Genomic DNA, 21514 nt, shown 5'->3' on the forward strand with positions numbered 1-21514 from the left:
TGGAGGAAAGGAAACCGTCCTACACTGTTGATGGGAATGTAAATTGGTGCAGCCACTATGGAGAATAGTATGCAGGTTCCTTAAAAAACTAAAAATAGAGTTACCACATGATCCAGCAATTCCACTCCTGGGCATATATCCAGAAAAGATGAAAAGTCTAATTTGAAAAGATACGTGCACCTCAGCGTTCATAGCACCACTATTTACAATAGCTAAGAAGCTATTGTAAAAATAGCTATTGTAAAGCCATTGTAAAAAGCTAAGCAATGGAAGCAACCTAAGTGTCCATCAACGGAGGAATGGATAAAGAAGGTGTGGTATATATACATACAATGGAATATTACTCAGCCATAAGAAAGAATGACATATTGCCATTTGCAGCAACATGGATGGACATAGGGATTATCATACTAAGTGAAGTAAAACAGAGAAAGACAAATATTATATGATACACTCATATGTGGAATCTAAAAAATAATACAAATGAACTTATTTATGAAACAGAAACAGACTCAGACATAGAAAACAAATTTATGGTTATCAAAGGGGAAGGGGGGATGGGAAAAATTAGGAGTATGGGATTAACAAATACAAACTACTATATATAAAATAGATAACCAACAAAGACCTACTGGACAATGCAGGGAACTATATTCAATATCTTGTAATACATATAATGGAAAAGAATCTGAAAAAGAATACATACATATATATATAGATATAGATATAACTGAATCACTTTGCTGTACACCTAAAACTAGCATGATATTGTAAATCAACTATAGTTCAATTTTTTAAAAATTGTAATCCTTCTAATTAATAGGTACATGACAGTATCTCATTGTGGTTTTAATCTGCATTTCTGTAATGACTAATGACATTGAGCATCTTTTTGAATATCTAAAACTATAAAATAAAATCTGCTTGTAAGGATTACCATGTAATGATATAATGGAATATTAAAGTAATACTGTATTTTAGACTTGCCCAGCAACCTCTCAGCCAGTCAAATTATTTTTATAAACATCCATCATTTTCATAATCATCATGAAAAATCACCTATTTATGCATTGGTCTTTCGCAAGTAATTCTACAAAAATGAGTCATGCAGACATGACTCATGCCCTGCAGGAAAGTAGAAAATTCTCCCTCTGATATTTCTGTACAAGGTACTTTTTCTCTTATTTAGATATATCATCTTCCTATCACAGGAAAAAAGGTGATAAAAATAAACTGCTCAAACAAAAACCCCCGAGCCACAACTACTGAGCCCATGTGCCACAACTACTGAAGCCCGCTCTCCTAGAGCTCCCTGCTCTGCAACAAGAGAAGCCACCGCAATGAGAAGCCTGTGCACCGCAATGAAGAGTAGCCCCTGCTCACCTCAACTAGAAAAAGCCCACGCGCAGCAACGAAGACCCAACAAAGCCAAAAATCAAACAAAAAAGCGATCATAGGGATTTTTTTTTTTTTTTGGTAAATAAATGGAAAACGAGAGTGTGTCCAATAGGGAACAGTGGAGACTGTGGAGAATTGAAGAGGACAAGGTTGTTCAACTGGGGCAGTTGTGACTCAGCACCATCTGATTGGTTCCACATGGGAACTCAGGCAAGTGTTGCCAGAGATTCAGGTTTTTAAAGGGAAATTCCCTGGGAATTTCCTGGTGGTCCAGTGGTTAGGATTTGGAGCTTTCATTGCCGTGGCCCAGGTTCCATCCCTGGTCGGGGAACTAAGATCCCATAAGCCGCAGGGCGTGGCCAAAAAAAAGTAGCAAAAAAAGAGAAATTCCCTGATCAGGCCCGTGTGAAAGGAAAATAAAGACTTTTGAAGAGCAATCTTCTCTCTCTCCTCTGGTTTGCTTTAATATGTACATAAGCCAGTGGTAGCCTCCTGACTCCAGAAAGGTTAGACAGTGCAGTTAATTTTATAAAAATAAGAACTTTCAAATAGGGAACTTTTGCAAGCCTTTGTCATCATATGAGGAGTGACCCCAACAGTATTTCAAACTAAACAGAAGTTAGCAGCTATCTTTTTGGCAAAGCACTGGACTGTCAAACTGAAAAGATTTTTACGTTTTTCTGACCTTTTTGTAGGCTAACTGATTGTTAGAAATATGCCAGTTAGCAAATATTTTAACAAGACAAACACACAAAAAAAGTTGTTTCTTTGATGCAGAGATTGTTTTTTTTTTGGCCTCACCAAGGCAGCATGTGGAATGTTAGTTCCTGGACCAGGGATGGGATGGAACCTGCACCCCATGCATTGGAAGTGCAGAGTCTTAACCACTGGACCACCAGGGAAGTCCCCACAGATGATATTCTTAAAAATGAGTGAAAACGGGTTAAATCAAAAGAAACTCATGTTGTGAAGAAGAGCCTTGTGAAAATAGGTGTTTGGAATTGTTTCTACCATTAGGTGAGTTTTCTGCTGAAATTGATGTTACTTTTTAAAAAACCCACCAAGTCTGTATACCTTCAGACAAAAAAACAAAAACATTTAAAATGTTTTAGGACTTCCCTCGTGGCACAATCGTTAAGAATCTGCTTGCCAATGCAGGGGACACGGGTTCGAGCTCTGGTCCAGGAAGATCCCACATGCCACGGAGCAACTAAGCCCTTGTGCCACAACTACTGAGCCTGCGTGTCTGGAGCCTGTGCTCCACAAGAGAAACCGCGATAGTGAGAGGCCCGCGCATCGCGATGAAGAGTGGCCCCCGCTTGCCACAACTAAAGAAAGCCCTTGCACAGACAACAAAGACCCAACACAGCAAAACTAAATAAATTAATTAATAAACTCCTGCCCCCAACAACAAAAAAAAAGAGTAGCCCCCGCTCACCGCAACTAGAGAGAAAGCCAGTGCAGCAAGACCCAACGCAGCCAAAAGTAAATAAATATAGAAATACACATATTAAAAAAAAGATATTGAGTATAGTGCTATACAGTAGGTCCTTGTTGTTTACCTATTTTATATATAGTAATGTGTATATGTTAATCCCAAACTCCTAATTTATCTCCCCTGCCTCAATATTTTTTCAATGATAGGGATACATGATCAAAAATGTGGAGCTCGCTCAGGTTTGAGCCCTTACACAGCAGACCCACATCACCAGTCACCAGCAAGAACACAGGAGCCCTGCGTGTACCATCTTCCACGTCACAAATGCCTCTCTCACAGGACCTGTGATGCCGTCACCACCGTGGCTAAAGGTCTCATTTTCCTTATTTGCATTAAGCTGGCCATATTCTAAGTAATTTAAGGAAAGTCTACCACGCAGCACATTTAAAATTCTGGTGCCATCAGCATGCGGGCAAGGTTTGGTTTCTTCATGGTAAACTGGTGATTGGGCCAGATCTTTTTTCTCATTAGAACTGATTTATTAAGAAAACAAAACAAAGCCAAATGCGATGACTTAAGTTCCATCCCAAGCATCACAGGAAGGGAGAGTAAGGGTAAGACTTCTAGTGTTTTTGTTAAAAATCCAGCAAAAGAGGAGGTCATCTTAAATCCTTTCTGAAACAGGCCCAGTAAGAGTTGTTTTTAAGTTTGGAAAAAAGTACTTTAAACAATAAATGAAACAATACAACTAAACAATAAAAACATTTTTTAAAGAAAAACAAAAAATTTTTTTGCTCAAATGGGAATTTTACTCAGTTATTAATATGCAAATAAACTTATGGATCAATCCCTTTAAGTTCACCGTAATGTGTCACATGGGTGACATCTCCTACTGTCCAAGTCATGGACACCAGGATGAAGAACAAATAACTCCCCTCCCTCCTTCCTTCCTTCCTTCCTTCCTTCCTTCCTTCCTTCCTTCCTTCCTCCCTCCCTCCCTCCCTCCCTCTTTCTTTCTTTCTTTCTTTCTTTTTTAGTTGAACTATAGTGATTTACAATGTGTTATTTTCAGGTGCACAGCAAATGATTATATATATATATATATATATATATACATACATACATACATTCTTTTTTAGATTCTTTTCCCTTATGGGTTATTACAAAATATTGAGTAGAGTTCCCTGACCCATACAGTAGGTCCTTGTTGCTTATCTATTTTATATATAGTAGTGTGAATATGTTAATCCCAACCCCCTAATTTATCTCTCCGCCCTTACTCATTTGGTAACCATAAGTTTGGGGTTTGGGGTTTTTAAAAAAATTTTTGGCTGCATTGGGTCTTCGTTGCTGCGAGCGGGCTTTCTCTAGTTGCGGCGAGCAGGGGCTACTCTTTGTTGTGGTGCACGGGCTTCCCACTGCAGTGGCTTCTCTTGTTGCAGAGCACAGGCTCTAGGTAGTCGGGCTCAGTAGTTGTGGCGCACGGGCTTAGCTGCTCCACGGCATGTGGGATCTTCCCGGACCAGAGCTCAAACCTGTGTCCCCTGCACTGGTAGGCAGATTCTTAACCACTGCGCCACCAGGGAAGTCCCCATAAGTTTGTTTTTTACATCTGAAAAATTTTTTAAAGAAAAAATTCTAAAAAGTATTTTTTAAGGGATAGAGCAATAATAATAATAAAAGTAATTGAGGGACTTCCCTGGTGGTGCAGGAGATAAGACTCCGTGCTCCCAATACATGGGGGTCCGACTTTGATCCCTGGTCAGGGAACTAGATCCCACATGCCGCAACCAAGAGTTGGCATGCCACAACTAAGACCCGGCACAACCAAATAAATAAATATTTTTAGGGACTTCCCTGGTGGCACAGTGGTTAAGAATCCACCTGCCGATGCAGGGGACACGGGTTCGAGCCCCGGTCCGGGAAGGTCCCACATGCCGCAGAGCAACTAAGCTCGTGCGCCACAACTACTGAGCCTGTGCTCTAGGGCCCATGAGCCACAACTACTGAAGCCCACGTGCCACAACTACTGAAGCCTGCGCGCCTAGAGCCTGTGCTCCACAACAAGAGAAGCCACAGCAATGAGGAGCCCACACACTGCAACGAAGAGTAGCCCCCGCTCGCCGCAACTAGAGAAAGCCCGTGTGCAGCAACAAAGACCCAACACAGCCAAAAATAAATAATAAATAAATTTATTTTTAAAAAAATAATAAATAAATATTTTTAAAAATATATTGATATCGGCTACCTTTGGACAGAGAAAGGGGAAGACAGGAGAGGGCTATTTTGCAACACATATCAATACTTTTCTATAATGTTTGGGTTGTTGGAATATTTGCATGTATTACTCCTATTTTTTATTTTATTTTATTTTCTGGCCATGGTGCGCAGCTTGTGGGCTCTTAGTTCCCCAATCAGGGATTGAACCCATGCCCTTGGCAGTGAAAGCGCTGACTCCTAACCACTGGACCGCCAGGGAATTCCCTCCTATTTTTAAAAAAAATATTTATTTATTTTTGGCTGTGCCAGGTGTTAGTTGCGGCACGCAGGATCTTTCGTTGCAGTGCTTGCGCTCATTAGTTGTGGCTCCTGGGCTTAGTTGCCCCAGGGCATGTGGGACTGTAGTTCCTTGACCAAGGATCCAACCTGGGCCCCCTGCATTGGAAGGCGGATTCTTAACCCCTGGACCACCAGGGAAATCCCCCTCCTATTTTTTAATATTAATGGATTTTTCAGAGCATTGAGCTTATAGGCCATTTTGCTTTCATTTTTATACTTTTTCTACATTCTTAAAAAAACAGAAATATAAAGAGTTAAATATAGAAAAATCCTGACAAACTTTTAAAAACTTTAAAGGAGGCACTAATTGAATCTAAAATGTCAAACAAAAAAGATGATTATCAAACGATTTTATCTCTCAAAATATTTATTTCAAGTAGAAACTGGGAAGACAACAACATGCAAAATAGTTAAGTAAAAAACCTTGACAAATACACTCATTTGGTCATCAAAATATAAAAAGCTGAAAATGATATTACATTTGGTACTTTGATTGAAAACAGTGTTACTCTAGTCAAGTAATAAGCCCAAAGTGGTCCCCAGCTAAGAGTTAAAGCTCGTCTCTCTATCCATACACACAGTGCTTAGACAAGCATCATATATGTTTTTATCCAGAATGGTTCCCCCCACAGATCCTTATCTTTTTATTTTTGTTACTTTTATGGAAGTTATTCAGTATGTTTGTTTTTATAAATAAACTTTTTTTTCAGAATGTCACTAAGCAACCACATCAGCCTCGGACAATATCTGGATCATTTTTACAAAAGTGGAAAAAGCCAAATAAAGGGTCTCAGGTTAAGTGAGAGGCGAGGGTGGGTTATTAATCGATATGGAATAATTTGTCGTTTGATCAGCACAGTGACATTGCCGAACGTGTTTTGAAAGTTGGCCCCGCCTGATAACAACCCATGTGGATGCAAACCTCTTGGACCTAGAATCCTTTCTCAAAGGTACAAATGAGGCACAGAGAATCACTAGGAGAAGGGATGAGTACAAGCTGAGTCCTCGCCATGAGCGGGGTGCTGGCCAAAGAAAGTCAAGTCCTCGTACATGCAAAGTGTGTTGAAACGCAAGGTGTCCTGGCGCGGCTGTCCCCAAGGGTTGTGCCCAGGGCACATGTGAGGTGGGTCTGGTGCAGGAGAGACAGACTACTTGGATGAGGGGCACCCAGCATCCTCCAGAGAGTCAGGGTAGGGGAGCGGACCCTTACCACCGAGGCCACCGCAGCCTCCGGGGTGCCATCCTGGGTTTGTCAGCCGGTCTCTGCCCTTTCCTCCTGGGCCATCCTGCGCCTCCTGGCGCTGCAGGTCAGAGGGCTGGACCTCTTGGTCGTGCTCCTCGTCTGAATTGGACTCATCGTTGTAGAAGTGAATGGTGGCTTGCACGGGGAAGCTGGCCAGCACCTTCTCCCCGGAACTCTGCAGATACTCTTGACGCTTAGAAATGGGTAAATAAAGTCTAATATTTAAGAAACAAATACACCATTAATCAACCTGAAAACAGTCTTAAACTGCATCTAGAGGATCCTTTTCCCTAGAAGCAGCTAAGCCCCAATCTTCCCTCCTGATTTTGCCTTCACTGTGCACAGTGGGGTTTTATTTTAAGTCACCAGAACACAAAACTGTGGGCAGATGGGGGGACCTGGTAGTGAACCCCACACTAGGTCAGAATTGAGCTGTAATCTGGGTGAGCAGATCAATTTAGACCAACACAGGGAGAAGGGTGTGCTTCCACAAAGGTAAAAGGGTAGTAAAACATTGAGTTCCAAGGTTAAGAGGCTCTCTCCGATCGAACAAAGGACCTGATTCATCCTGGAAAATATATGTCCTATTCAGGGGATGCCTCACTCCCCTCTGACCACCCCCCCAACAGAGGGAATGTCATGACTTTGGAGGAAACTTGACCCTGAAACCCTGGTCTAGAGAAGTGGCTAATCTTTCTGAATGTTGCCGTAGTAAATGTCGCCTGTAGGGGTGCATCCCTCACTTTGGCAGAATAGAAAATGGCAACCCTGGCAATTTTTCTAGAAGAGAGAGAGGGAGAGGGAGAAAGAGAGAAGGGGGGGCGGGGGGAGGGAAGGGAAGGAAAGAAGGAAGAAAAGGAATATATAGAATTTGGAACCTCTACATCTGGAATTTAGGATTCCAGTTACACATGGAAAGTATTTCAAATGTCCCACTGTCCCCATAATCTCTTCTTGTAGCTTTGACTTACTAATTGTTTGCATTTCCCCCTGTGGTCTTATAAAGGAACTGAGAGGGATTATCAATCGATCATTGCTTGTTTGCAAAGCTGATTTCAATTCCCCCCTTTTTGGACGGAGGAGAAAAGGGAGAGAGAAAACACCTTACTATAAATAATGTAGGGCGATTTTTAACTTTCTAAGATTTCCAATAGTTGATGGTTCTCAACCCCCAGGGGACCTTCAGCAATGTTTGGAGTCAACTTTAGTTATCCCAACTGAAGGGCAGCTACTGTCATTTAGTGTGTAGAAGCCAGGGATGCTGCTAAACACCCCACAATGCCCAGGACAGCCCCACAACAAAGAATTATCCACTCCAGTCAACTATATTTCAATTTTTTAAAATTAGCCACTCCAAAGCGTCAGTAGTGCCGAGACTGAGAAACTCTGCAACAGAGAGAATGCACACCTATGTAAATCTAGGACAGCATAGTTTAGTGGTTGGCCATGTTAAAAATTAGGTGTCATGCTGAGGTATTTACAAGTGAGTGTGTAGGATGTCTGGGACTTGCTTTAAACTATTCTAACAACAACAAATCTTTGGGAGAGACGATAAGCATGATCAGAACCTGAGAACACTGCTAATTATTGAGGCTGGTGATGCACATGGGGGTTCACTATATCATTCTCCCCATTTTTGTGTATAAAAAGATAAACTTTTTTAATAAAGATAAAGTTGTGTATTCAGCCCGCAATGCACAGTTACACAGATGCAGATCACACATCACCAGTCACTGCATTTTCAATGAATCAAAAGTCAGGGCACAGCAGAGTCTGTGAGGCAGGCCCAGGGGCAGGTGTGAAGGTGAAGGCTCATGGGGCATGAAGGAGGGGGTGGCTCCCAACCCCAGCCCACACTGGGGACACCTGGGAAGCCTGTAAAAATACAGATACCCGCGCTTTTCCCCAGCACCCCAGGGGAATCGCCCTGCCCCACCTCCCACCTGTATTTGTAAAGCTTCCCCAGTGATTTCATGAGGATTGAAGACCACTGATGTGAAACACTAGGAAAACTTCCTTTTTCCAAAAATCACCCTTTGATCAGTTTGAGGGGCTCTAATTTTCATCTCTGGCAATTAGTATCCTTGAGTCTTATTAAAGCTTCTAGTCTTCCAGGACAACCAGGGGAAAAATACTCTGATGAGAGGTGACAGCGTAGGCTAGGTTTATTTTGGTGAAGGAAATGACACCTGGAAAGAGACAGGCTGAGAGAGATAGGAGAGAAACAGACATAGAGAAACAGATAAAAGTCCAGTGCATGAACCACTTGCCCAAACTGCATGAAATGTAAGAGGGATATAGGGAATTCCCTGGTGGTCCAGTGGTTAGGATTCCGCACTTCCAGTGCAGGGGACACAAGTTCGATCCCTGGTCAGGGAACCAAGCGGCGTGGCCAAGAAACAAACAAAAAAGAGGGATACAGCAGTGAGGGTCCTGATCACCGCCAAGACCAGGACCATGAAAGAACTACTCAGAGGCCAGAGGATCCAACCGTGGTACAGTATCCATCCAGTCCCTCATTTATTTCACATCTACATTTAGGGGGTCTACTTTGCACTAGGCAGTACATTAACTTATATCCTGGGAGAAAAATAGAAATATACCCAAATATCTAAGTAAATAAGCTGATATGCGTATATAATTCATATGCAATTAAATTTAACACAAGGCAGAATATGGTATAAAAAAGAGGTATAAACAAGTATAAAGAAAAGAGGCCAATTCCAACTTGCAAATGAAACACTGAATGAATGAATAAATGAATAGATTCTAGAAATCCAACAAAATATCCTTGAAGTTCCTTGGGATAATCATAACTAAATAATGTTGGAGAATATACTGAATTATTTTCCATTTTTTGAAAATGTATACACTTGAAGACACTGAAGTGTATTAATGCGTATATTTAAAGGAAATAATATAGTCCAGCAGCGGGCGCCTTATGTGGAAGGTAGCCTTAATCGTTTTTTCAAGATTATTATGGACTGAAAAACATTATTCTGAAACGTCATAGATTTATCTTCAAAAATTATAAATTATCTTTAGAGGATAATTATACGCATGTGTACTTTTTTTTTTTTTGCGGTATGCGGGCCTCTCAGTGTTGTGGCCTCTCCCGTTGCGGAGCACAGGCTCCGGACACGCAGGCTCAGCAGCCATGGCTCACGGGCCCAACCGCTCCACGGCATGTGGGATCCTCCCGGACTGGGGCACGAACCCGCGTCCCCTGCATCGGCAGGCGGACTCTCAACCACTGCGCCACCAGGGAAGCCCCGCATGTGTACTTTTAAACTGTACTGTAACTCACACATTAATTTGTCCCACATAGGAACGCCTACACTGAGAACGATTACACTTTTTCAGGTCAACATTCTTTAAAAATTATTTTAGCTTGCTTTATGTTATTAACTAGTTAATTATTATGATTGCAAATGAGCTTTTATTCTCTTTCTTAAAGGTATGAAGTGAGTGGATACTGGCCAAATAATTTATACACATAGGTATTTTGCTATGTTTGTATCAATTAACATAAGAACCATAAAATACACCCATTTTAAAATCATATCTTGTAAACCTTTAGAAATGTTACATAAAAATAAAAATAATAATTTTAAAAAAGGAAACAATACATTTCTTACAGTGAAGTCAGATATTACCTTACAGGATGCTGAAACCCAAAGGCCCCCTTCGATCCAAAGGTTTGTTGGTCACACCCAGGCTCAAGCTGTAAAGACAGACACATACAAACACAGACACAGTCAAGAAGCCTCTGAAAGCAGCATCCTGAAGTTTTTAAAAATAAAATCTAAGTAGCCTGCACTTGTGTCAGTTCCAATTTTAGAGATAGTTTAAACACCTTAACAGTATTTGATAAGCTCCTTTCCCTCTTACTGTTGTCATGATATCCCAGGCCCTGTGAGGGATCCCAAGGTGGAAAGATGAGTCGGACACGGTCCCCCAGTTCGTGCATTTTAAATCTAATGAGGAAAGACACACATAGAGGCAAATAACTACCTTACAAAGCACCGTACAGTAAGATGCTAACTATTCTAAACAAGGAAGAGGATCAGGAAAGGGTTCATGGGGGCCTTGGCAGAGACATCAGTGGCACTTGGGTATGCAGTTCTGGGCCCATTCCTAGTGGAGCAGAGCATCAAATTCTGAGGGGCGGGAAAATAGAGAGCACAGCGTGGAAAGGTGGAGCCCAGCGTGGAATGAATGAGAGACTGCATTGGTAAAAGGGCTCAAAAGAAAGCTAAGTCCAGGCACTGAACAACTTGAATACCCACTACTGAGTCTAAGTTTCATTCTGGAGGCAGGATTCAAGACCATTACTGACTTTGAGCTGGGAATTCAACAATCAGATCTGTATTTTAAGGATCATGGTGGCTGCTGGGAGCAGTGCATAGCATAGACTGGTGAGCTAAGGGCTTGGAGGCACCTGACAAGAGGTGGTTTGAACTCAAGTAACACCAACCAGAAGGGAAAGGAAAGACAGATTCCAAGGACATTTGGTAGCATCCAAAAGGGCGGAGACCACTTGCTGGGGGCCCTGAATAGCCAAAGCAATCTTGAGAAAGAAGTAGAAGCTTGAGGCATTGCACTTCTTGATTTCAAACTATATTACAAAGCTATAGGAATCAAAACAGTGTGGTATTGGCCTAAATACAGACACATAGATCAATGGAACAGAATACTGAGCCCAGAAATAAACTTATGCATATATATCTTCAATTAATTTATGACAAGGGAGACAAAAATATACAATGGGGAAAGGACAGTCTCTTCAAAAAATGGTCTTGAGAAAACTGAACAGCCACATGCAAAAGAATGAAACTGGGCCCCTATCTTACACCATATACAAAAAAAGACTGGATTAAAAATCTGAATGTAAGACCTCAAACCATAAGGCTCCTTGAAATTTTACCAGGCTTATTTTTATAATATGCTATGGTAAGCTAAGGGAAAGAATGAGGGTCTTTGGAACAAACTCTTTTCCATAATGAAGTTCACTCTTTGGGGTCTCCAAGAAATCACGTCTCTATTAAGCTCTGTTCATAATTATAAAGTATCTCTAACTGCTCAGACTCACTCTACCACCATAAGCAATCCTGGGCTGTCAGTGGCAATTTTACACCCTGTGATGGGAGAGGATATAATAGACAATGCAAGCCTTGGTGGACGCCTAAAGGCAGTGGTGGCTAGTATGGAGTAATAGCTTCCTTTAAGTGATTAATTCTAACCAGACTCTGGGAAACACATAGCACACTTTTATAAACTCTGTAAACTTTACCCCACAAACATAGACAGATTTTAAAACTTCACACCTCAAATATCCTCCTCTTAAAGGTCCTTTTCTGATGACTTAAACGTCTAAATATTCACACTCTGATAATTCAGGGTAACAAAAATGTATACAAGGTACACACTGTGTTAAAGGGATGTGCGACAGGGCTGAACAGCTACGAAACCAAAATGCCACAGACAGCACCTTCCCTTTGCACCCAGAGAGGTGACAGCTTTCCTTGGGGGAAGTGGGGGAGGGGCCTCAGGACACACTGACAGGGAGCTGTTGAAGAACGTAACTGTGCTTTAGCTGAAAGACGTCAAACAAGAACACCCAGCCGTCCAACAATGCATGAGCTCCACAGAAGCTCCTGACAGGGTCCCGGGAACAGTGAGCAGCCGCCAAACATTGGGGTTGGGGGAGGAGGTAGGGGGGTGATTGTTTAGCCACAGCGGGGATCACATGTGATGTGTGTATCACATCACATTTTTATGACATTTGTACCGAAACCTTCTGATTCTCTCAGAATACATGTTTCCAAGTGTCTCTACCAAGAAAAAAAAAAAAGGGGGGGGTGTTTGTGCGAAAGAAGAGATACAAGAGAGACTTTTGTGAGGATCTCTCTGTTTTCTCTCCATGCATGCCTCTGACTCTGGTAAAGCTACGATGCAGGGGGGCGGGGGGTGGTGGGTGGATGAATTGGGAGATTGGGATTGACATGTATACACTGATATGTATAAAATTCATGAGTAATAAGAACCTGCTGTATAAAAAAATTAAATTAAATTAAAAAAAAAAAAGCTACGATGCAGGAAGCCTGGAAGATGGAAGGACGCGCAGAAGAACACAGTCCCTTACATGCCCTAGAAATCATCTCCCTTGCAGGCTTGGGCCATCATTCATTTTTTCCCAGGCACGGGAGGGAGACAGCTCCCAAGCGGTGGTACCAGGGGAACCAAATGAGAGAGGGTGACCCCACTGCTCAGGACACAGGGTCTTGAGACTTTCCCTCGAATTTGGATTGTATTCTTTTTTTTTTTTTTTTTTTTTGCGGTACGCGGGCCTCTCACTGTTGTGGCCTCTCCCGTTGCGGAGCACAGGCTCCGGACGCGCAGGCTCAGCGGCCATGGCTCACGGGCCCAGGCGCTCCGCGGCATGTGGGATCTTCCCGGACCGAGGCACGAACCCATGTCCCCTGCATCGGCAGGCGGACTCTCAACCACTGCGCCACCAGGGAAGTTCAATAGTATTCTAACTGTGATCTGCTCACCTGCAATCGTGGTACAGGTCACTAGGCAGTAATCCCTCACCCCTCATCCACACCATTCCCGACCAATGACATTTCTCAAGAAATACACAACAGAGCTCAGGAGCCGAGGAGTTCTCCTGCTTTGTCGGCAGAGGGCGCTGCTGAGCAAGGAGCCGTCCCTCCCCGCGCCGGGCTGCCCTCCCCAGGCTAGGGCTCCGGGGAACCGAGCGCGATACTTCGGGTCTGCAGTCGTCCGCAGCTGACCGCTCTGCCCGGCAGATCGGGGTCTGCAAAGAGCTGGCCGGGGGGGAGCCGGGCAGCGAGCTCTACAGCCCCCATGAACACCCACTCTCCACCCCGGCCCCCCAACAAATCCATGAACGCAACTGCTTGATCCGTTGTGCCTCGCTGATGATCAACAGAAAGTTGTCATAGCTTAACGTTTTTCTGCGAGTAATCTTCACTTTTCTCACAAATGGCCTTCTCATAATAATAGGAAAAAAAAAAAGACTACCTTACATTAGAAAGTGTGCTGTATTTTCATTCTTGCAAAGGGAGAGGCTACACAAACACTTCATTTAAAAGAAAATTGGATAATTTTTTCTCCCAAACACCTTTTAAATCTTATGTTTAAGAACTTAAGTTTGAATGCAAAAGAAGGAATTACTTCCCATTATTTAGATATTGTATGTAACAATAATTTGCGCTAAAAAATAATATTCCCTGTTAATTTAATATAATTTGATTTGCTTCACTCTTTAAATACTAGTAACCGAATTAAAACTCTCATTATTCAGACTAATTTAATAAAAGAGTCAATTTCAAAATGCATGAAAGGTCTGAACCTGAGTTTCTTATCATACTAAAAATAACTGCACAATGCCACAGGTGTAACCTAAGGGTCCTTCCCAGCCCAATTAACTCCAGCATTTTAAAAGTCATCAATTTATATTTTAAAATATAAAAAAGGACAGGCAAATTCTATGAAAGTAAGTCATTACTCCAGTAAGTATAAAACAATTTCGTTACCAATGCAGGAGACAAAAGAATAGTGGTGGTGATTAATCTTCACCCACAAAGCCCTCAGCTGGAGTGTGTTTGCTCAGACAACATGACTTACCCCAGGAGTGCTTGCAGACAGGGCCCAGAGAGCTTCAGAAAGGGCCAGGCGGCGGGTGGGGACTTTTAACCACACCTTCTGGGCACCTGAGACAGGGCTCTGCCCGTATTTGCTCTGTGGCACCAGCCCAGGGCTAATGGCACACTCAGCTTTTCTCTAAGATGAGGGGCACCGAGACAGACTTCTCTCTTCTACCTGCCGGTTAGCAGGAAAAAACCCAACATGGGGGAATTCCACTGGTGGCCCAGTGGTTAAGACTCGCCACTTTCACTACCGTGGCCCGGGAGGGGTTCAATTCCTGGTCAGGGAACTGAGATCCCTCAAGCCCCGAGGTGCGGCCAATAAATAAAAATAAATAAATAAAAGAAGAAGAAAAAACCCAACATGGAAGAAATCTCTTATAATGTCCTTGAAACAGTTCTGCCATAGTGGCTTTGCTTTTCAAGAAAGGAGAAGCAAGCAAGAGCCAATCTGCATATGACTCAGATATGATCAACACCTATCTGGCCAGGCTCCTACCCCCAGACCCCAGGGTACCTCTGCATTAGATGACCAAGGGAGGGACTGGCCGAGGAGGCCTTTCATGGTCCCTTTATTTTAAGGATGGTGCCACTTCCCGGCTGAACTGGTTGATACCTACAATGCCCACACTTAACCTTACCTCGCCTCCAGTTCTGGTGGGGTCAGCATCCTGGGGGGTCATGATCCAAGGTCTCCATGGTGTTTGGCTGGAAGGACACGGACCAAGAGTGAACCCCAGCATTTTCTGCTTTTAAAGTTAGATCATAAGAGTTAACATTCTTATAATTTCTAATGTCTGCCTAAGAGTCACTGGACACACCAGAATGTTCTCTCAAGTTCTCAGTCTGTGCCATTTGCATTTTTTTCTCCTGCCACATTCTCAGTTCTCTGCCTTCACTGGGCTTTTTGAGAAATCCCAAATATGATACACATCATTATTTGAGGAATTTCTCTTCCCAGCCTGGCAGGATTCTTCCATTCAGACTCCCCGCGGTAGCTGGCTACTTTGTTGCTCATTAATTTCTGACTGCACAGAGATGAGTCTACAGAGTTTTACGATGCAAAAAGCGGGAATGTGTTTCTCCCCTCTGGCTGCCTGGCCACCCAGCCCCTTCCACAACTTCCCTGCTAATTTGATTTTAACTTTACTACCTTAAAAAAGGCTGGTGCCCGTGACAGCGAACGCTGAGTCCCACGCACAGGGCAAACAAAGAATGTCACCAAGAGTGTGACAGTCAACGTGACGCGACCCCCTGCAGGGTTCGCTGAGGGGCCCCCGAAGACTTCACCCCTCCGAGCCCTGTGGGTTTCAGATCTAGAAACCGAAGCTTTGGCCCATTTCCGGGCACCTCCTGGGCCTCCGCACTTCAGAACTGTGCTCTGGAGCCGAGAAGATTCTGCGTCCCTGACTCTGGCTAAGGAACTTTCTCTGCGTCGCGTCGGGCTCCAGGGCTCCGCCTGGCTTCGGGGGCTCAGCGCGGCCGGAGCATCCTGCCTGCGCTCCCCGCACCGACGCGCCGTGGGGACACCCTCACCTCTCGGGCCCGCGCGGCGGTGGTGGTCCCCGTGGACCGTCCCCGGGGCAGTGACAGACGCGTCCCCGCGCCTCCCGGGCTCCGGCCGCTGCCTCGGGTCTCATGGTGCCCTCGGAGCCCGCGCCCCTCCAGCGGCGCCCGCGACCGCCCGCGCCTTTAACCGCTCAGGCGAGGGCGCTCACCTACCCGCGCTCTCAGCGCCAGGTTTAAAAACGGGGGCGGGGCGGGGAGGGGACACGGGAAACCCGGGAGAGGGTAGGGAGGGCGCCGGAGAAGCTCCGGGAGGGGACAAGCAAAGCTCCAGGAGGGAGCGCCGCGGGGGGGAGGGGACGAGGTCAAGAAGGGGAATTGGGAAGCCCTGGTCAAGGGTGTGGAGGGAACAAAGGAAATCCAGGCATAATCGCCAGGAGCGGGGGCGAGGAAGCTCGGGGAGGGGACGGCGGGAAGTGACACAGAAAGCCTTGGAGAGGGGGGCACAGGGGGCAGGGGTCTTGGGCGGTGGCGTCGGGGGCGCTCCCTCGCCCAGGGGCCTCCCGCGCCCGGTGCTGGAGAGGAGGGATCCCTGGGTTCTTCCCGCCGCTCTGGGGTCTCCGCGTCCCTCGGGTTACTTATTCCTGCATCTAGGTCTCCAGATTTGCGGAAAATCTCACGTCCACGACTTTTAAAGCGGCCGCGGGGTTTGGGGGGCGGTTACTGAAGCCTGTGGACCCGCCCTGCCTGCGGTGCTGAACCGTGGGCGCCCGGAAGCCCCGACCGCGATGCCCAAAGCGGCTGTGGGGCTGCAGCAACGCATCCAGGCGGTGGAAGGTGGCGGAGAGAGCTCTCCAGATGAGACCACCCTTCCCAGCGACGGAGGCCTTGGAAAAGGATGTGGCTTTCTCCGAGGGTGGGTGCGATTCTCCTCTGGTTAGCCCCGGGGCCGGCACAGAAAGCGCCTTGGATGAGCCGGGATGGCGCGCGTGCCCTGGGAATACCTGGCCGGGCTGCAGGGCTCGCGGGGGCGCAGCTGTCTTGGTCCCCAGCGCTCGGGCAGGGTGGGAGGAGTGCTGTTTCATTAGTAGAGCCTGGCGGCAGAACCCTGAAGGCGGCCGGCCTGGACTCGGGCCCCTCGCTTAAGTACGATCTGCTGCTCAGTGCACCACTGACGCCGCGTCGAAGAACGCGAGCTTACTTTATGTGACTTACGGTAATGGAATTTTTTTTTAAAATTAAAGAACTTCAGACATTAAAATGTTTCCACATTTTTTTCCCGTTTAAGAGCAACAGGTTATGGCTTCCCTGGTGGCGCAATGGTTAAGAATCCGCCTACCAATGCAGGGGACACGGGTTCAAGCCCTGGCCCGAGAAGATCCCACATGCCGCGGAGCAACTAAGCCCGAGCGCGACAGCTACTGAGCCTGCGCTGTAGATCCCGCGGGCCACAGCTACTGAAGCCCTTGCGCCAAAATTACCGAAACCTGTGAGCCTAGAACCCGAGCTCCGCAACAAGAGAAGCCACCGCAATGAGAAGCCCATGCACTGCAATGAAGAGGAGCCCCCGCTCGTCGCAACTAGAGAAAGCCCGCGCGCAGCAACGAAGACCCAACGCAGCCAAAAAAATAAATAAATTAAATAAATAAAAATTTTTAAGTTGTGTAAAAAAAAAAGGAGGGTGGGAGGGAGACGCAAGAGGGAGGAGGTATGGAGATACATGTATATGTATAGCTGATTCACTTTGTTATAAAGCAGAAACTAACACACCCTTGTAAAGCAATTAGACTCCAATAAAGATGCTAAAACAAAAAAAGAGCAACAAGTTATGACAATAATGAAAACTTATTAAAGGCGAAGGGAGGAATTAATTTTAAAACTAAAATTTCACACAATGATTTTAAAAGACACTGAGTATAAGGGCATGGGGGAGGGGAGGCAAAGAACATTAACAGACAACATTGCAACAATAAGATACCATATTTAATCTACCAACAGAGAAAGGATTTTATAAAGGGACAATTGGCAACCGGTGTGGGTGCCTTCAAACGAGAGTCGGCAATGCAACTGGGGTACTTTCAGAAAGGTATGACAACTTACATCACATGCCTTAAAAATATTCACCTGTTTGGCCCAGTAACTCTACTTCTGTGTCTATATTAAAGATGTATTCAAGATGGGGATGAAGACGTATTTAATTACAGAAAGGTGTGTTCATTATAGTGTTTTTTATGATGTTGAAAAGTAAGTCTCAAAATATGACAATGATTAAATAGATGATAGTGGAACATCAGGCAGCTAATAAAAACATTTTCTGACTTGAATAGCATGGGGAAATACTTGTGATGTTAAAAGAACAAAATTGGGGCTTCCCTGGTGGCGCAGTCGTTGAGAGTCCGCCTGCCGACGCAGGGGATACGGGTTCGTGCCCCGGTCCGGGAAGATCCCACATGCCGCGGAGCGGCTGGGCCCGTGAGCCAATGGCCGCTGAGCCTGCGCGTCCGGAGCCTGTGCTCCGCAACGGGAGAGGCCACAACAGTGAGAGGCCCAATTTACCATTTTAAGCATTTTCAAATATAATTCAGTGGCACTAGGTAGACTCACATTGTTGTGCAACCATCACCACCATCCATCTCCAGAACTTTTTCATCATCCTGAACTGAAACTCTGTACCTATTAAACACTAACTTCCCATTCCTCCCTTCACCAGCCCCTGGTGACCACCATTCTATTTTCTGTCTCTATGGCTTTGACTATTCCAGGCTTGTATAATAGGAATCATTTGTCCTTTGTGGATCATGTATTAATTTTATAAGTTATACATTTAATCTTCACCCCAACCCTGCAAACAGGCATTATTCCCATTTTACAGGTTAAGAAACGGGGGTTGAGAGAGATTAGATAACTAGTGCAAAGTCACCATCTGGTTAGAGAGCCAGTACTCTTGGTCCTGCTGGGTACATGGGCTTTGGAAACCAAATGCCAAAAAAATACATTTAAAAGTCAAAAAGGACTCAAGACAGCATCTGCACACAGTAGGTACTCAGTTATTATAATTTTTTAAATTGAAGTATAGTTGATTTACAATGTTGTGTTAGCCTCAGGTATACAGAAAAGTGATTCAGTTATACATACATATATTCTTTTTCAGATTCTTTTCCATCATAAGTTATTACAAGATATGGAATATAGTTACCTCTGCTATAGAGTAGGTCCTTGTTGTTTATCTATTTTATATACAGTAGTGTGTATCTTTTAATCTTAAACTACTAATTTATCCCCACCCCCACTCAGTTTTGTCTTTTTGCTTTGTTTTGGTTTTCTTTCTGCCAAACACATGTAAGACCACAATGGCCACAGCTGGAACAATTTGAACAGCAAAAGAAAGCAGTATTAGGTTATAACCCAAAGTATACAATAAATATTATTGAGTTCATACTGACATCAATAAATATTGAATAAATGGGCAGAATAGGCAAGTATTCTTTTTAAAAATTATTTATTTATCTATTTTTAAATTTTTGGCTGCACTGGGTCTTCGTTGTTGCCTGCAGGCTTTCTCTAGCTGCAGCGAGTGGGGGCTACTTTTCATTGTGGCGCATGGGCTTCTCATTGCAGTGGGTTCTCTTGTTGCAGAGCATGGGCTCTAGGCACATGAGCTGCAGTAGCTTCACTGCAGCATAGAAGCCCCCACGTGCAGCAACGAAGTCCCAATGCAACCAAAAATACTAAATAAATAAATAAACTTATTTAAAAAACCCTTTGTGTAAACCTGAGAAAACCATAATTCGAAAAGATACATGCATCCAATGTTCATTGCAGCTCTATTTACAGCAGCCAAGATATGGAAGTAACCTCAATGTCCATTGACAGATGAATGGAAAAGATGTAGTTACATATATACAGTGGAATATTATTCAGCCATAAAAAAGAATGAAATAATGCCGTTTGCAGCAACATGGATGGACCTAGACATTATCATACTAAGTGAGGTAAACCAGACAGAGAAAGACAAGTATCATATGATATCGCTCATATTCAGAGTCTAAAAAAAAGATACAAATGAACTTATATACAAAACAGAAATAGACCCAAAGACATAGAAAGCAAACTTATGGTTACCAAGGGAGAAGGGGGGAAGGGGAGGGATAAATTACGAGTTTGGGATTAACATACACACACACATATATAAAATAGATAACCAACAAGGACTTACTATATAGCACAGGGAACTATACTCAGTATTTTGTAATAACCTATAAGGGAAAAGAATCTGAAAAAGAATATATATATAAAATTGAATCACTTTGCTGTACACCTGAAACTAAAATAACATTGCAAATCAACTACAATAAAAAATAGAATAGAAAAGTTTATGTAGATATTCAATCCTATAGGAGGTGGAGTGTGACTCTATAAACCATAGTTTCTAAATTATGCTTTTTCTCTTTTTTTTTTTTTTTTTTGCGGTACGTGGGCCTCTCACTGTTGTGGCCTCTCCCGTTGCGGAGCACAGGCTCCGGACGTGCAGGCTCAGCGGCCATGGCTCACGGGCCCAGCTGCTCAGTGGCACGTGGGATCTTCCCGGACCGGGGCATGAACCCATGTTCCCTGCGTCGGCAGGCGGACTCTCAACCACTGCGCCACCAGAGAAGCCCTATGCATGTTTTTTATGAAAATATATGTAATGAAAAATAAATTCATTGGTAATACAGAATAAAGGTTTGGGGATTTTTTAATTTCTTTTTTCTGCAGGTAAAGAAATTAAAATACAGAAAAAGAAATAAAGTGCTGTTGAGGTAGTTGGGAATTCAAAGGGCTTTGTGCCACCAAGTATATTATAACAATTTCTTTTTTATTTTTTTAATAAATTTATTTATTTTTGGCTGCGTCGGGTCTTTGTTGCAGCATGCAGGCTTTCTCTAGTTGCTGCGAGCTCTTCGTTACGGTGCGCGGGCTTCTCATTGCGGTGGCTTCTCCTGTTGCGGAGCACGGGCTCTAGGTGCACGGGCTTCAGTAGTTGTGGCACGTGGGCTCAGTAGTGGTGACTCGCGGGCTCTAGAGCGCAGGCTCAGTAGTTGTGGTGCACGGGCTTGGTTGCTCTGCGACATGTGGGATCTCCCCGGACCAGGGCTCGAACCCGTGTCCCCTGCATTGGCAGGCGGAGTCTTAACCACGGCACCACCAGGGAAGTCCCCTATAACAATTTCTTAAACTTTTTTGGATCCAAGGAAGATTTTTATGATAGACGAAGTATTTGGTGAAGGGTATAGAAATCTTAAAACTTAATTAGGACCATGGTTTAGAAACTGGGAAAAATTGTATAACTTCAAGTATGTAAATTCCTGCCTGTGAGGTGGTGTGGGAAATAAATAAAATTGAGGTTCTGTTTCTTGCTCTGCTGTCTTTAATTAAAAATTCTTTTTCACATGCTGACTTTCAGCTGTTACTTAAAAACAAAGAGCAAAGATATTAACCCTCAGGGTTTCCGGCTTGCCTAGGAGGAGGATACCAAAAGTCAAAACATCTAAGAGGACAGAATATTTTTACATAAACAGTGCTGAAGACAGGCGGGGAAATGACCATTTCCTTTCCTTCTGTTCAGGCAGAACCTATTTCCTGTTATCCACTCCACAAAGCACTCTGTACCTCTGAAAGTGATTTAAGAGTTACAAGATGTAGTTGTTGCTGTTG

General features: G+C 44.1%; 1 protein-coding gene across 1 annotated transcript; it reads right to left on the reverse strand.

The window, feature by feature from the left end:
• Nucleotides 1–4457: 4457 nt before the first annotated feature.
• Nucleotides 4458–15954, reverse strand: RIPPLY3 (ripply transcriptional repressor 3). The gene is made up of 4 exons (XM_022552981.2): nt 15851–15954; nt 14956–15022; nt 10295–10362; nt 4458–6853 (listed from the first exon to the last, which is right to left on the reverse strand). Exons 1-4 carry the CDS (start codon nt 15952–15954, stop codon nt 6544–6546), a joined length of 549 nt encoding a protein of 182 aa, XP_022408689.1. The 3' UTR covers nt 4458–6543.
• Between the last annotated feature and the right edge of the window lie 5560 nt (nt 15955–21514).

This window comes from Delphinapterus leucas, chromosome 4, assembly GCF_059928025.1.
Source record: "Delphinapterus leucas isolate spDelLeu-1000000601 "Yukka" chromosome 4, BTC_Dleu_Yukka2, whole genome shotgun sequence".
In the NCBI taxonomy this organism is placed as follows: Eukaryota; Metazoa; Chordata; class Mammalia; order Artiodactyla; family Monodontidae; genus Delphinapterus; species Delphinapterus leucas.

What these genes read in the sequence shown, in the direction of transcription:
- RIPPLY3 (XM_022552981.2), bottom strand. Translation starts at nt 15,954, where the DNA reads ATGAGACCCGAGGCAGCGGCCGGAGCCCGGGAGGCGCGGGGACGCGTC. An exon ending in CCACCAGAACTGGAGGCGAG is followed by an intron (nt 10,363 to 14,955) that starts GTAAGGTTAAGT and finishes CTGTCTTTACAG; the next exon opens with CTTGAGCCTGGGTGTGACCA. An exon ending in GGGTTTCAGCATCCTGTAAG is followed by an intron (nt 6,854 to 10,294) that starts GTAATATCTGAC and finishes CTTAAATATTAG; the next exon opens with ACTTTATTTACCCATTTCTA.